We start from the raw sequence: 15,638 nt of genomic DNA, 5'->3' as shown, positions 1-15,638 counted from the left end.
AAAATTCAGCAACTCATACAGCGAATAATCAAAAACTTACTTGAGCAAGCTGTACAGAGAAGTGAAGAAACTGGTCCCTCTGAAAGGAGAATTTCCGGAAGAAGAATTTTATAATTAAAGAGAGAGATACAGAAGAAACGGTCAGTCTTTTTGGACAAAAAGTAACGAAGGATAACAAGGAGAAGCTCTATGACTTCTTATAATACAAGATGAAAGAGAAAAATATCAAAAATTTTATAATATTAAATAAAATTAATTCGAAAAAAAAAGGGAGAAAATTCGTGTATTGGGAGGCAAGATCTGCAACACCTGCAAAATGTTTAATAGAAAAAGAAATAAAGAGAGCGCAAAAAAATAAAATATTTTTTAATTTTAATCAATATTTTAATGGGTCATGCAGGCGGTGCCTCAAATCTCATTGTTTTTCGTACCCAACTCCTAACTATAGTAAAAAGAAATTAATTTTATTTTTGTTATTACTTATATTCCATTTTTCTTTATCATTATTTTCTTATTTAATCGCATCGTATTTAGCTAATACATTTAATATCAAATATGTGATTTGTGAACTATTTCTATCAACCTTTTAGGAGAAAAAAATGAAAAGTATTACTTAATTAGACCTATCATATATATTAGTATATGATATACATATTTTTTAGAATATTATATATCTTATAATTAATAAAGAATTTTTAGTTCTATAATGAGAAAGATAATTAGACATATTTTTCGCTACGAGATACACAAAAAAATAGGTTGAAAGATGAGCGAGATTCAAATATATTTTAGATATATATAATTCACACTAGATATAGATATCTAAGATTCTAAATAAACTAGTAAACTTAGCCGCGCTATGCGCGGTATCTAAAAGTTTTCATTTTTATTTAATTTTTAAATTCAAATAGATTTGTTAATAAATTTTATCATTTAGCTTTGTAATTTCAACTCAATATATGAATTAATTTTATCAAAAAATAAATACATGTACGGTCAAATATCTATACTTTTTTTGGTTGAATAGTACCTATTATTTTATGTTAGTTATAATATATAATTAAGAATTTATGACTTCATTATCCATTTGAATGAGTTCTCAAAATTAAATGTGGCTAACTTTGATGTTTTGTTAGAAATTTAAAGTGAGATTTTTAGTCTTTTAAATTTTTTAAAAAATATCAAAAGCATTAAAATAGTAATAAATTCAAAAACAGACTTAGAAATATGAAAAATTATTCGTAATAGATAAGCTACCTATAATTTGAAGACTTAAAAAAAGCAATTCAATATTTATATATTAAGATATAAAGTTCTCTGTATATTGATTTTTTGAAAGAAAATGGGTGATACATGATTTTAGTTCGGTAAAATAATTTTTAGTGATATAGAATTAACATAAAAATAATATATTATTGTTAAAATGAATAATAATATAAGTAATAAATGAACAATTATAGATGAATGATAAAAGGTTTTATGTTAAGATTAAAAAAAACTTATAATTAGATTCTTGAATTTTTTCTGAATAAAGTAAACATAAAAAAACTGTTCACAAATAATATGAATATTTATAATTATTAACGATAAATAATATTTTCTTATAATTAAACTGTAGGATAAAAAGTTAAGTAAATTTTTAAAATCATTATAATGGAGGATGAATGTTTAAGTAATAAGTATATTTGAAATGATTATCTGTAATAATTTTTTCCTTGATAAATTTTCTTCTATAATTTTAAGTTTTTTTAAAAAAAATTTATTTCAACGCTATTTTTAGTCTCCTTTTTTATTTTTTATTTTTTTTATTTTTTAGTCTTTGCTTATTTAATTCTATTAAGAAAACATAAACAATTAGCATCGTAATTAAGAGAATGAAGTTTGCTCGTCTTTAGTATTTTTACTAATTTATATATATATTTGTAAAACAGTAACAATTAGCATTAAATTTTAACATAATCAAGTTAGCTTGTCTTAAGTTTTTTATTAATTTAAGCAAAATGTTTAAATGAATTCTCTTAATTAATTTTTATTATATTTTTCATGATTCATATTTTATTTAAAATTTAAAAATAACTTCATAATAATTTTGATTATCTCCCGCCGCTAAGCGTATCTACAAATACATTTTAATGTTTTCAAGAATTGTTTTTGTCTTACTTTAAGTAATGATCTTGCTCTTATAATTTCATGGAATAAAACAAATCAATTATTCGCTTTTATATATCTTATTTTGTATCATTCTTATTAGAAGTAAAAATAACTATACAGAGAAGTCTTTGTCGATAAATTTTGCATTACAAGATTAAAGTAGAGGACAATTAAGCTAAACATAAATATATTTGGTTAGAAATATTTTTTGATGTGATTTTAAGATGTCACAAATTTAAATATTAAGTAATTTGGGGTTATGAAGGTATAAAGTTGGAAGTTATAGGTATTATTAATAAGTATTAATCAAGTATAGAGGTTTTGAAAGATGAAGAGGTGTGAGTTTATGATAAAAATTAAATTAAAAATAAATATATAAAAATAAGAGAAAAATGTAAAAAAAATGTGACATGTTTTTTTAATAAACAAAAATATGTTTAAGTAAAATCCTCCACCATTTTTATGATTTATTTTATTATATGACATATTTTCTTTTTACCTCATTTTAAAATTTTCAAATAATTAAAAGTCTCCAAATATGCTTCTAATAAACATTATTTTTTAGTAATTACTATTATTTTGAACAATATATACTTTTTCTCTTATTTTATATTATAGGAGAGATATCTATTAAGAGAAAAATTAATTAAAAATAAATTTAAAAAGGGACACGGAATTAAAAAGTTAGTCAAAAGGAATAGAAATTTTTTTGAAATTATCAACAAAAAAAAAGAGTAATCGTACGAATGTTTTAAAATAAAATTAAAAAATATTTAATTTTTTGCTGATTAAATTCTCAAAATTGTGAAACATTTGGCCTATAAATAATAATTATATATGAATAATATAAAAAATAATGCAACGTTAAAATTATGTATTTTTACCATATCATTGTTATGTGATTGTGAGATACGAAACTATAACAGGAATCGAATTATTTGATTCTTAGCTATATAATATTTGAATTTAATATTTAGTATTTTATTTACTTTATATTGAGATATGATATATTACTTTTTTTTATTAATTATATTTATTATATATTTGTATAACAATTTCATAGCCAGTGAGGAGGATGATATTGTTAGACGCAATCAGAAATAAGATATGTTGACGTTTTTTCAATTAACTAATTAATCTGATAAAGAACCAATCAACTCTTGTTACATTAGTGATTTAACCGGAGAACTATAAACAATCCATACAATAATACCAACAAACATACATAAAATTAATTAACTAATCAAGCAAAAATATTTAAAATATACGATTCTTCAAATTTACTAAGTGAATAAAGACAATCAGTGTCGGTAGAAACTACAAGATCAAAAAACTACAAAGAGAAGCAAAAAAAAAATGAACAAATTATTTTTTCTATAAAAGAATAATGATTTGTATCATCAACAACTCAACTTAATAATATCAAATATATATGTAATTACAACTAAACAAAGTGCTAATGATAATTAGACATATCAAATCATTTTACCTCACAAAATTAAAATATGCAAAATATATAACATTTTTCATTATACATCCCTCTCCTGCAAAAATCAGATCAAAGAAGACAAAAAAAATAAAAATTAACAAATCAATGGTATAAAAAATGAAGAATAAGGAAAATAAAAATAAAATGACCATCATGGAATATCTCAAAGTGAGTTTTTATAGGTGTAATATTTAGGAGTTATAATTTTTTTATTAAATATTTTGAAGGTTATGAATATGAAAGATTAGGAGTTAGAAGGTGTAATGCTCATTCACTAATTTATTAATAGAAATATCTATATATATACACATAATATTATTGTGTAAAAAAAAATCTAAAAAACTTTTTTTATTAAAATAAAAATTATATATTTTTCTCATCATTGAGGCATGCCACATAAGCTGATTGAAGATCCTCATTTATATATATATATATATTGATTCTTGAAATAATAATATAATCTTTTGTAAGAAAAAAAAACTTTTTAACTTTTGATAAGTGATTTTATTGTGTTATGTCATCCTACTTATGTATAGAATGATGTGATTATCTTTAAATTAAATTCAAAAGTTAAAGGTACAAAAATAATTGATGGTATTTTGTCAATATAAGCTTTTTGTTTGAATATATATATATAATATCTGGTGTTATTTCAATATATTTGGAGTTATTTCAGAAGAGCTAAATATATGGTATAAAAATTTTTGTTATGAAGTCCTAGTCAGTAATCCTTCGCTTGTTCTTTACGTAGATCTATGAAGAAATTTAGAAGATCTCTAGTTTTTTCAGCGGAATAAACGTTTAATTTGTTCCTGTATGTGCGATGAAATTTAGGCGTTTCTGCGAATTGATCTTCCCAAAATAATTGATTTTCGCTCTAATTTCTGGTTCTGCTGGCTGTTCTTCGTTTGTCTCGACGAAAAGGTTAAAAAGCACTCACATGCGTATCTCCGCCTCTCGATTCCTTTAATCATTTGTCCAGATCTGTAATTTTTTTTCATCACATAGTTCATATAGAATTTATTATTAGTTGAGTAATTACTCCAGATCTGCAAAAAAATCTCTGAGCTCTTGTCTAAAATTCCGCCCTTTCTGTTTTTTGTCTGGAACAGGTGTTTGTTTTTTTCAATTAGATCTTATTATCAAGCTAGAGAGAAGATGAATCACTGTGCAATTCAACAAGGTGCTTTCGCCGCCTGTGAAGACATGTGGAGCTCCGTTTCTTCAATTTCAGATAAGAAGGATGCCGTTGTTTGCCCCAAGCCACGGCGTCTCGGCCTTTTGAACGCCACCATAACTGAACCTATCAGACCTCTCAGATGGCATGTTAGGTAGAATTTCTATGGCTGATTGCTTTTTAGTTCTCTGAATCTTTCTGTTTGTTTTCTAATTTTTCAATTTGTTTGTTCAACAGCCATCAGCAAGAGCTATGTGATTCCAGAGCTGGAGCTGATCTATTGGACATCATCCTCGCTAAGGTAGTTCATGGCTTTTCAATTACTAAATACGTTAAATAATCGTGTATCATAGTTCGTCTCTACCTTAACAAAGTAGGGGTAAGGCAGCTAAGTATACAGTGTGTATGTTTTGTTGTTGTGGAAGTCTTATCTATTTGTCGAAAGCAAAGTAATGATATCATCTTTGTGGACGCATTGAAAGAAAAGGGCTTTTGTCCAAGTGTGTGAGCACCATGTACTTGTCATTGTAAGGTGTTAGATTGGTGAATTTTATCTTGTTCTTTAATTCGAGTGGCTTAGAATGAATTGACATGTCCCAAAATGGTTCTTAACGAAGTTAATCAGCTGTTAACGATCAGTTTAAAGTCATCTAAACAGGATCTAGTATATATATATAAAGAAATCTAATCCAAAGACCTAATTGTTACTTTTCACAAATCACTACTCTTTAGAAATGAAACCCTAAATCTTACTGTCCTCTTCTTCTCATTTCCATAAAATAAATCACCATTGTTACTCGACAAAACTCATTATCACTCCTTCATTTGAGATAAGTAGTGATCTTCATTGGTATAGCTTGATAAAAGTTCATTGGCATCATTTAGCAGAATTTGAGTATATACAAGAGAGCAGATACAAGAAGTGGACCATCCTCTTCTTGTTCATCAGTCTCACTATATTTCTTGTATTAAATTTTTTTAATTTATCTGAAGTAAGTCTGATCTAGAAGCTCCTGCTTCTCAAGATGAGGTACCATCCGAAGCAGAACCCTAATTTACGCCTTCTCTTTGATTTTCACAGTAAGGTAAGTCTGTCAATTGAATTGATTCCTGACGGAACATCTTTTCTGATTTTTTGTGGATGTGTTTGTGAAATTATCATTTGATATACGAATTTTTAAAAAAAGCATTTGAACTTCACTTTTTTCTGTTCGTATTCATCATCGAAAGCTTCATCGCAAAATAAGAATGAATTAGTGTTTGTTACTCTTTGGAAGGATTTTTACCTTTCACTTTGTTAATGAATATCGCCATAATTAGTCCATCTCCCTTTTCATAGTGTAGTATGTTGAATTTTGAGCTGACAAATTTAGGATTGAATTGATTAAACAAGCAGGGCTCGTTAGTGTCGTTCTTTTGGTTGATTTTTTACTTTGAGTTACAAATGAAGAAAGTGATGTTTCTTACAACTGTTTGCTTGTTTTGATTCTGCCATGATAATGTGCCGGCAGTTGAAATGTCAACTCCTTCAAGGAAGAGACAGATGTGTGATTTCAAAAGGTTACAACAGGACCCTCTTGCAGGTATTAGTGGTGCTCCTCAAATTTTTTATTTGATGAAGTCATTAACAATTGAATGGGTAAAAGTAAGAGTTCTGTCAAATAAATCGAGATGAACTTGGTAGTTTTATTTTCTTGAACCGCAGAATAAAAAATGGAACGATTCTTGTTCTTTTTTAGACAACATATGAATTGTGCATTGTCTAAGTTACTAGATTATCAGAAGTTCCGACTTTAGTTGAACATTGCATAATGCATTTATTACCCGTATATCTTCCCTAAGAATATTTATAACCTTAAAAACTTATGAGTCTATTAATAAAGTATATAGTTTAACAAGGTTAAATTATGTTATGTTACTGGAAATGAGTAGAACTGAAATATCACAAAAATCTGATTTATGCATAATCGAGTTGAACAATGAGAAAATCTTTTTGGGGTGCCTATTGAGGAATACACTAGTGTAAACTTCATCTGATTTTTTAAAGAAAAATATGCTTAGTTATCATTTTCATTCTTGATAAGAGAAGGATTCGTTGAACATTCGGAGGGTAAATCCATAATTTCATCTTCTCCATTCCTTCTTTCATACAGTGTGCCCTCATTTTCTCCCTTCCTTTCTTTCTTTGACGCGTGTTCTCAAATCGATGGAGTATGTTCCACGCTTGCATCTTTGATTTCTACATTTGTTATTTTGAAAAACTTTTCTTTATGTTCCATGGAAAACAACAGAGATTCAATTTGTGTCCTACATTGGGAGACAAAGTTTCAGTTTATCCTATGAACAAAAATGTACACCTCCTTTCTCTGCCTCATTTATTTTCTGTGTTTCCTATTTCCCGTTCACTAAATTCCTGGGTTTTCTTTCGATTGGATGTTTTCCCAAAAAATCCTTACTGGACATGCATCTTTTTGTCTTCATTTGCTTGGTTTATGCATTATTCAATGTTTTGTTTGCTGATCTGAATTGTTAATTTATTTAGAGCCCTAAATGATGTCACTGTTAACAACAAAGATCAATATATATATTCTTCTCACTATCTTATTGACATAATCCATTTTATTATCTTATATATAAAGGAGTGACTCCCACAAGTCACATATAACCAGAAATTTGCAAAGATCTGTCACTGAAGTTATAGCAGAAGAATTCAGGAACAAGAGGTTCATTCTGTACTTGAGCAAGAGGAGAAGTCGATCTTGATGACCCAAAAACTATCGATGGAGCAGTCTATCTAAAGGACTGGCTTTCTTTCATGACCGCGTACATACTTTATAAAGTAGCGATAAACGCTTAGTTGAGGATCATGACAAAGAAGCACCTACTTATAATGATCAATTGAAACAGAAATGATCAAATCAAGAACCAAAAATATGGATTTTTTATATGCAGAGTACTATTATCGGAACTTGTTAATATCAAACTCACACAAAAAAAGCTCCAATAAACAAAGCAGACAAAGACAAGAAAGTAGAGACTCCGAATACAGTAGCCTTAAAACTCCAATAAACAACTCAGTGACTAATCCTGAATTCTTCGGAGAGGATCTTTGCAGAACCTGCATTAGTCCGAACTGTAATGCTGGGCCTAACCATGCTTAAATTAAAGGAAAAATTAGTAAACTAGTCAAAATAAATAACATATTTAGTAAAAATATCCATACTTTATAAATATTAGCAATAATGTCAAAAATGTCTTTATTTTTAAAAATTTATGTGTCCCAATTTTCTTCCTATTTTATCTCTCTTTTTCAATTAATTCTATATATCCTTTTTTTTTTAAAAAAAATTATTCTCTCATATTTATCTTTTCAAATTGTTAATTCTCTCTCCCATTTAATTCTTTTTCTCTCTTATGATTATCTTTTCTGATTTTCCTCCAACATTCAAGTTGCAAATATTATTTTGCCATATATTTTGGTTGTTTTTTTAATCCAAAATTGAATCAACAAGAATCCCTTTGATTAAGGTATCTCTAATCTTTATCCTATTTTCAGATTTCTTTTTTAATTTTATTTTTGTTTAAGTCTTAAAAAAATGTTGTTTGTATTTTTCAATTTCCGTTATGATTTACTCTCCAATGGCTGAATCCAAGAGGCTTACTAGAGGTATTCATCTTAATCAACCAATTTTTGGTGATTTTTCATCCTTTAATTTATTTATTACTTAACAAATAGTGTATAATGTATGATCCGCTGCTAAAATGAGGGAAGAAAGAGGGTAAGAACATTTACAAGACTCATTGGTGTGCAAACCTTCCTCAAATTCAGAACGCAAATGCAAAATCTTTGTCTACTTGTGAGGATCTTGAAAAAGACGACGAAGATCGCGAACAATTTTCCATTAGTTTGTTTTGTATTTATAGTTCTTTTTTAGAATTTGGTATGCTTTCTTAATTTGTATTCAAATCACTATGTATACTATCAATATTTGTATTTATTAAAAATTTCATGTTGTATGGTTTATGAATCTTGTATTTGTCCCTAATTTGTATTCATCTAAATGTATGTCAACTAGTTATGTATTTTATTTATAAGAAGAACAATTTTCTATTAGTTTATTTGTATTCGAATACAAATACAAATAATAGACATATTAGAATGAATACGACTTAGAAAAGGAAACAAGATTTTGAAAAGAAAAATAAATACACAGTGAAAAATATATACGAATACAAATGTATTTCTTAAATAGCTACATTTTATTTGACATACATATTGGAATGAATACAAACTAATAAAGGTATGTCAACTGAATTTGATATTTTTTTCTAATTTGTATTTATTCTAAATGTAATTCAACTAGTTATGTATTTTATTTAAGAATGAGTACACCAAATATTTAATTATTTCTTTTCAATTTTATATTTCATTCACTTTTTCATCATACTAATTTTTTGTATTTTATATATTATTATACAAAATTCTAAATAAAAACTAGAATAAATAGAAATACAAATAAAATACATATTGAAATGAATACATATAGGATTTTTGAAGAAAAAAAATAACTATATAGGGAAAAAATATGTAAAAATACAAATATATTTCTTAAATGACTATATAGATAAATTCGGCATACCTATTGGAATGAATACAAACTAATAAAAAACTATAATAAATATAAGAATATATTGTGGAATGAATATAATTTTAAAAAGGTAAAAATTCTGGAGAAAAAAAAATTTAAATTTTATTTGAAAATATAACTGATGAGAAAATTAAGGATGCTTGCCTTTTTTTGAAATATTCCCCACCTAATTTTCTCCTATTTGTTATTAAATAATTATATTCTTTAAATAAAAATAAATAATAAAAACACACATAACAAACTAAAATGACATTTTTACTAAATATTGAAGTTGTTGCTAATGAGTCCTCTTAAATGCTAAAATATTGACATTTTGAAAAATTTCCCTTCTACATATTCCAAATATATGGGCCTGAATTGAGCAAAAAATACACAAATAGTCATGTAAGAAGTTTTTAAACCGAGGAAGCAATACAAAACACATTATTTTTGGTGTTTATTATCCGTTGATCATATTTTCTACAAGAAAAACATTATTTTGAATACATGTATATGACATGTCAAATATATACATCTCAAATAAATGTGAGTCAAATTAGGCATAATTTATTTTAGATACATTTTATTTCATGTGTGATACACTCTCACTCGCCTCTCTCCCTTTCTTGTTGACCTCTCTTCCTTGCTCGCCGGACTCTCTAGTCTCTCACTTTTCTGTGTATCAATACCTATATTTCGTTACGTATATGAGTTTCATTAAATTTTTAAAATATCAGTGCATCCAATATCAATTGCATGTATTTACGTAATGATAATTAATTTATCTTGTGTATTCAATATCAATATTATTAGTGTATCTGGTATCAAATATTTAGTGTATTCACACATAAATACATGTATATCAAGTATCAAAATCTACGTTGATACATTCATTGATGTATACACAGTAACAAAGTCAGAATTTTGACTAAAAGGTGTCAAAATATAAAAAAGTGAAATTGCATAAAATCAAAAAGAGACAATATGCGATATATATATATATATATACACACACATCAAATTTATTTTTTTTATCTAACTACGCGACAAAAGGGTGTCAATCTATACCCTCAGATGTATGTTGCTCCGCCACTATATCTATCTATCTATCTATAAAAAAAAAAAGGGAGAGACGGAGCGGGAGGTAAATTTTTAAAAATTAAATATGTTTTAAACAGGTAGCCAAATGGATCGTGAATAAGGACCCAAAGTCCGACTGACATTCGGCCCCAAGTTTCAAATTGCATTTCGGCGGTGAAGTTTACAGCCATTCGACGGTGAAGTTTACAGCCCTCGGCGGCGAGGTTCCGGTGAAATCGACTTGTAAGTTTCTTCATCCTCTCCTCAATTTGACTAAATCCCTAATTTGCATTCCTATTTTGCGCATTTTGTATTCGATTTTTTGTTGCTGATTATCTGAAACCCTATAGCGCAGAACTGCATGATTAAGTAGGGAATATTAATGTTATAAGCTATGAAGTGATTATCAGATGTTGTAAATCTCAGTACAAATTCCTTTATTTGTTATAATTATTGATTTAATCTTAGTTGTTAGATTGTCAGTTGCTAAAGAGTTGAATTTTTTCGTCTACTGCATTCGTCACCTCCTTGCTAGGTATTGGGTGGTCTCTATTGCTCGTATTTATTCGTTAACTGATGGTTTAGCCAATTTAGCCTTTAGTCTGGAGTCTCGCGATGAATGACATTCACACGTGCCTTTTAGTATTTCTTCGCGTGTTGTAGGAGATGTTGTTGGTGTCTCATTCTCTATCTTAGTTTAGGACTAGTTACTTGATGTTTTAGTTCTCTTTTATGGAAAAATTAGTTGAATTTTATTTGTTAAACTAAAGGAAAATTTGTTTCGTGCGAAGAAATCAAGGTCTAGGGAAGGGGAAAATCGGTGAATGAAACAATATTAGTGAAGGCAATGGAGGCTAATACCAGGAATAGTCCAAGGAAAAAGCTTGCTGATATCAGTAACTTACCGTTGCGAAAGAGATTGTCTAGACAAGATAAGACTCCAGAACATATCCCAGCTGCTTCGAAAGAGTATCTAGAAAGGATCCAGAAGGTACACTTTGTGTTTGTTTAGTGGTTTATTGTGTTAAATATATTGACTTAGCTTTAGTTTAGCTTAATTTGCTTTATTGGAAATTTTGATCCAGGAAAATATGGCGTTGATGAAGATGTTAGCCGAAAGGAAGTATCCTTTAATTGCAGATGAATGACACTTACTTTTCCAGTTGTCGAATAGTTTTGGGTCAATTTTGTACGTTATAATGGTACTAGTGCCTCTTTTCTTGCGATTTGTTGTTCGGTTCCTTGATTCTTTCTCTATAGCAAGATTATTGAAATAACTGGGGTAGAGATGCAGAAACTGAGAATTAATGTGCGGAAAATGCAACAACAAAATCAGCTGCTTGCTCAAGCAAACACTAAAATGCTTGCGGTTTGTTATCTCTTCCATTTCTGAGCCCGTCAAAGTTTTCATTTGTTATCTGAACATTTGATCTCCTTTCATGGTGCTAAAACTATTTTTTTTTCCCTTCTGTTTCCGCCAGGAATTAAATTCAAATAAAGATAGGGTAAGCATCCGATGCTTTTATCTGATATTCTTTTGATGTTAAATTTCCCCATAAGCTTATGTAAATGGTATTTTGGCTGATATCAGGTCAAAACATTACAACATGAGCTTGGATGCATAAAGGGCGTACTTAATGTTAGAAAGTCTGAAGCAGAAGTGAGTACAGTTTAGAGATCTTCAAATTAGTTCTGCATCTTTGTCTAATTATTGATTGTTGGCATCTCTAATATGTTAATCACACTATCTTGTTGTAGTTATTGTTTCTCTTTTCAGAATGCTTTGTCATGCTTTCTACTAGTATTTTGCCATGATTTCTTCATTTCCCTTTTATTTTTTCTATCTGCTTTGATATGTTTTCCTTTGAGCCGAGGATCTATTGGAAACAGTCTCTCTACAAGGTGGAGTTAAGGTCTGCGTACACTCTACTATCCCCAGACTCCACTTGTGGGAATACACTGGGTGTACTGTTGTAGAAAACTGTCAATTCTTTCTGTTTGTCTGAGGAAGTTTTCTTGTTCAATTAGGAGCAATTGAGAACAAATATGTGCCAAGATCTGAATGATGAGGTACATAAGTCGATTTTGGTAATCCCATAATGTCGTAGAGTCGGTTTTAATATACTCTTTTGCTGTCAATATTCATAAGGTGAAACCCATGAAGTGTGAGGAGGCAGGAGATCTATCATTAAGAAAAGGAGACACCGAGAAAGCCAGAAATCTCAAAAAGAGAGCCCAGTCAAAGAGTGAGTGTAACCTCTTGGTGTGATATGATATTTATTGTCAATAAGTATTTAGGAGCTATTGTTTTTATATGATGTATAGGCATGGGTTCTTCTGAGCAAGTTCAATGTGAGGATAAGACGGCAAATAAAAGGTTAGGCTGTGCATGTTAACTTGAAGAGTAAAGTGGTGGTTTATCTAAAGTTCAGATTCTAAACATTTATAAGAGAATTTTCCTAACAAATTTGTTGTCTTTACAGATCATGCGTAAGGAGGCAGTCTGCTAGGTTTAAACCTGAGGCGCTGAAACTCAGTGAAGATTCTTTCGAGGTACAAGATAATTGTGCTCTGCATTCATTAAGTGATCCAGTGCAAGAAAATGGTTCGGCATCCGTATGCAAGTCATCCGATGATGTACACCCTTCTTCGAGGTTTGAACCTACACCCTTCGGAAGAGCATCTCTGGGTAGGCCATCAAGGGAGGCAGCTAAGAGAGTTCAGTCCTACAGGGAAATTCCTGTGAATATAAAAATGCGAAGACCGCAATGAACAACCTGCAGTTTATGTTTACCTTTTTGATATTGGAGCAGGTGTTGAATGGTAAGATCCTCCATTGAACTTTTTCTCAGGTTTAGTTTTATAATATTTTGTTGAAATTTGTATGACTAATTCTATCTCTGCCCCTTCAAAGTTATATTCCCCATCCACCAAGAATTTCATCGCTTATGTGTTTCTGGAGTAAATGTTTTTTTTTAAAAAAAAATTCTGCATGTACAATCTTGATTAGATGCTTCTTTTATGGGTGATTGATGATTTAATGCTTTTGGACTGATGACTGCATCTGGCGTACTTGCCACAGTAATCTAATGTCTTTTATACTGTCCATATGTTGGTTCAATAGAGGGATTTGCTCTTCATTTTATTTGCTCGTAGAGTACAGAAGATTTAGAATTTGACATAGGAAGGAAGTTGGCAGTTTCTTTGGTAATAGGTGATAATTTTGTTGAAGTAAATGCATAGAGTTGTGTTGACCATGGCTGCTCTATATACTTAGAATTCAGGTAGATTTAATCATTGATGATAACCTACGTGTATGAATTGTAGATGCATGCTTGGGGTGGGGGGTGGGGGGATGAGTTTGCAGATGTAAATGCAAATAAAAATCAAGCAGATATATATTATATGAATGATTAAGTGTAATGATACCTTGACAAGAAGAATTTAAGAAAAGTTATTACAAATATGTTCTTTCTTATTCCATTTCATGTTACAGGTTTCAGTTTGTGATTTCGAATTTCATTATTTTTACCACTGAACTGTTGTTTTGTATATTCTGGACTGTAATCAATCACTATGAAGATATATTGTTTTATGTAATTTCTATGTTCTATCATCTTGTTTTCTCTAAACTTCAATGCATTTGCCTTGTAAAAGTAGTTTATTTGACTTAAAACTACCATGAAACTGTTTGTATGTGGTGAAAATAGATACTTAAATTAACACTTACTAAATGACATTTCATAGTTTTCACCTTTCTGAAGTATCCAGACCCCATGTAGTCATCGATAAAAGTAGAAACAACAAAAAAAAAGGTCGCACATGATATAGCACATCGAGTTTTCATTAATATTCATCCTTGCTCCATGCTTCGCAAAGCCATCGGCCACTCCATTTGCATTCTCTGAATGCGTGCATGGTGAATGCTGCCGCAGTTTATGCATCAAGTACCTGCTGTTATCAATTAAATGAGAGTAGCAATTGTTTCCTTGCTGCAACATGTTAATGATTTCCTTAGAATCTGTTTCTATATATTGCAAGTTGAAAAAGGTTATAAACCCTGATTAGTCCAACATGAAAGGCTCGTAGTTCAACAAGCATGTTGTGTTTGTATAATCCAGTTACATTGTTGCCAATATATGCATCTAATTGATTTTTTGCTGTAGCCATTCTGAAATTCACTCATTGTATTGACACAGAATCCCAGATATCTCGAGTACATTCAGTCTGAATCCATTGGCATGATGGGAGTTTACCTCGTTGTCAAGGAGGACATGGTTAGTTGTTACTTTCACCATTGCTCAGAATTCTTTAGTAAGCTTACATCGCAACCTAAGGATTGTGTGCACTTCTGAAAGGAGCTAGCTCACTATCAGGACCGACGGATATAAGCAATTAGTGATATGTTATGTAGTTTTTCGAAAAACTAGAAAGGTACCGCTGTGAACAGTCTCCCTCTTTGACAAGAAGTTGGGTGAACACAAATCATAGTAAAATCATCTGACTATGTTGAGGTAAACTTAGGTTATTGTGCAGTTTTTCGTTTTAGTTGTGCAAGTGGTGTATCGACTATTTTCTGAAAATGGTCTTTGGGTAAATTTTTTGCTTCAGAGTATGATGCTTATGTTACACCCAACCCTTTCGCAATGAGACTCTTTTCGTAACTATGTGAACGCAGGATATATCGTGCATTAGACTATCCTCTTTTTATGTGGTGAGCATTGTGATGCTATAACAAGTTCTAGTTGTGGAATGAGCCACTAATGTTTGCATCATAAGATGCTTACAATGCACCTTTTTAGAATGAGGATGCAACCTCCTTTTGAACCTTGTGAACGCGATGCGGTGAGTGTTGTGATGCTATAGAATACATGTTCGAGTCGTGGGATCAATCATTAATGTTTTCATCTAAGTAAGATGTTTACATTGCACCCTCTCAGAACGAGGATGCAACCCTTTTCTGAACTCCGAACATGGGATACATTTTGTACTGAATTGTCATTTTTTGTGCGGTGAGTGTTTTGCTGCTTAAATTACACCCTTTACAAGGATGTGACCCTTATTTGAAATTTTTAAACGAAAAATGCATTGTGTATCAGACTGTTCTCTTTGT

General features: G+C 29.7%; 3 protein-coding genes across 7 annotated transcripts in view; 2 read left to right on the top strand and 1 right to left on the bottom strand.

Annotated features, from left to right (window-relative positions):
- LOC101254353 (nuclear pore complex protein NUP88-like) overlaps positions 1-398 on the bottom strand; it is a 28,529-nt gene extending 28,131 nt beyond the window's left edge. The window contains exon 1 of the mRNA XM_069291630.1: positions 41-398. The gene's annotated coding sequence lies outside the window, so the exon portion shown is untranslated. The remainder of the gene's footprint in view (positions 1-40) is intronic.
- Positions 399-4,216: 3,818 nt separating this feature from the next.
- LOC101264582 (uncharacterized) lies at positions 4,217-7,762 on the top strand. 4 transcript variants are annotated; one of them, XM_004249990.5, is made up of 5 exons: positions 4,217-4,564; positions 4,753-4,971; positions 5,055-5,118; positions 6,329-6,400; positions 7,457-7,762. In XM_004249990.5, exons 2-5 carry the CDS (start codon positions 4,799-4,801, stop codon positions 7,460-7,462), a joined length of 315 nt encoding a protein of 104 aa, XP_004250038.1. In that variant the 5' UTR covers positions 4,217-4,564; positions 4,753-4,798; the 3' UTR covers positions 7,463-7,762. The 4 variants fall into 4 exon arrangements, with proteins under 4 accessions (XP_004250038.1, XP_010312588.1, XP_069147800.1 ...); XM_069291700.1 differs by having other exon boundaries at positions 4,263-4,332; XM_010314286.4 differs by lacking the exon at positions 7,457-7,762 and having other exon boundaries at positions 4,227-4,564; positions 6,329-6,619.
- Positions 7,763-10,478: 2,716 nt separating this feature from the next.
- On the top strand, positions 10,479-15,135 carry LOC101264280 (SHUGOSHIN 2). 2 transcript variants are annotated; one of them, XM_010314285.4, is made up of 11 exons: positions 10,479-10,768; positions 11,325-11,516; positions 11,611-11,648; positions 11,786-11,894; positions 12,007-12,030; positions 12,117-12,185; positions 12,554-12,595; positions 12,675-12,771; positions 12,851-12,902; positions 13,009-13,348; positions 14,725-15,135. In XM_010314285.4, exons 2-10 carry the CDS (start codon positions 11,373-11,375, stop codon positions 13,295-13,297), a joined length of 864 nt encoding a protein of 287 aa, XP_010312587.1. In that variant the 5' UTR covers positions 10,479-10,768; positions 11,325-11,372; the 3' UTR covers positions 13,298-13,348; positions 14,725-15,135. The 2 variants fall into 2 exon arrangements, with proteins under 2 accessions (XP_010312587.1, XP_004250037.1); XM_004249989.5 differs by having other exon boundaries at positions 10,540-10,768; positions 11,317-11,516.
- Positions 15,136-15,638: the final 503 nt, after the last annotated feature.

Source organism: Solanum lycopersicum, chromosome 11 (assembly GCF_036512215.1).
Source record: "Solanum lycopersicum chromosome 11, SLM_r2.1".
Classification (NCBI taxonomy): domain Eukaryota; kingdom Viridiplantae; phylum Streptophyta; class Magnoliopsida; order Solanales; family Solanaceae; genus Solanum; species Solanum lycopersicum.
Note: the sequence above shows the minus strand (reverse complement) of the source record. Positions and strands in the feature narration are given on the sequence as shown.

Coding starts and splice junctions, on each gene's coding strand:
- LOC101264582 (XM_010314286.4), top strand. CDS start 4,799: ATGAATCACTGTGCAATTCAACAAGGTGCTTTCGCCGCCTGTGAAGAC. Junction 4,972..5,054: donor CCTCTCAGATGGCATGTTAG/GTAGAATTTCTA, acceptor TTTGTTCAACAG/CCATCAGCAAGAGCTATGTG. Junction 5,119..6,328: donor TGGACATCATCCTCGCTAAG/GTAGTTCATGGC, acceptor ATGTGCCGGCAG/TTGAAATGTCAACTCCTTCA.
- LOC101264280 (XM_010314285.4), top strand. CDS start 11,373: ATGGAGGCTAATACCAGGAATAGTCCAAGGAAAAAGCTTGCTGATATC. Junction 11,895..12,006: donor CAAACACTAAAATGCTTGCG/GTTTGTTATCTC, acceptor TGTTTCCGCCAG/GAATTAAATTCAAATAAAGA. Junction 12,596..12,674: donor GCCAAGATCTGAATGATGAG/GTACATAAGTCG, acceptor AATATTCATAAG/GTGAAACCCATGAAGTGTGA.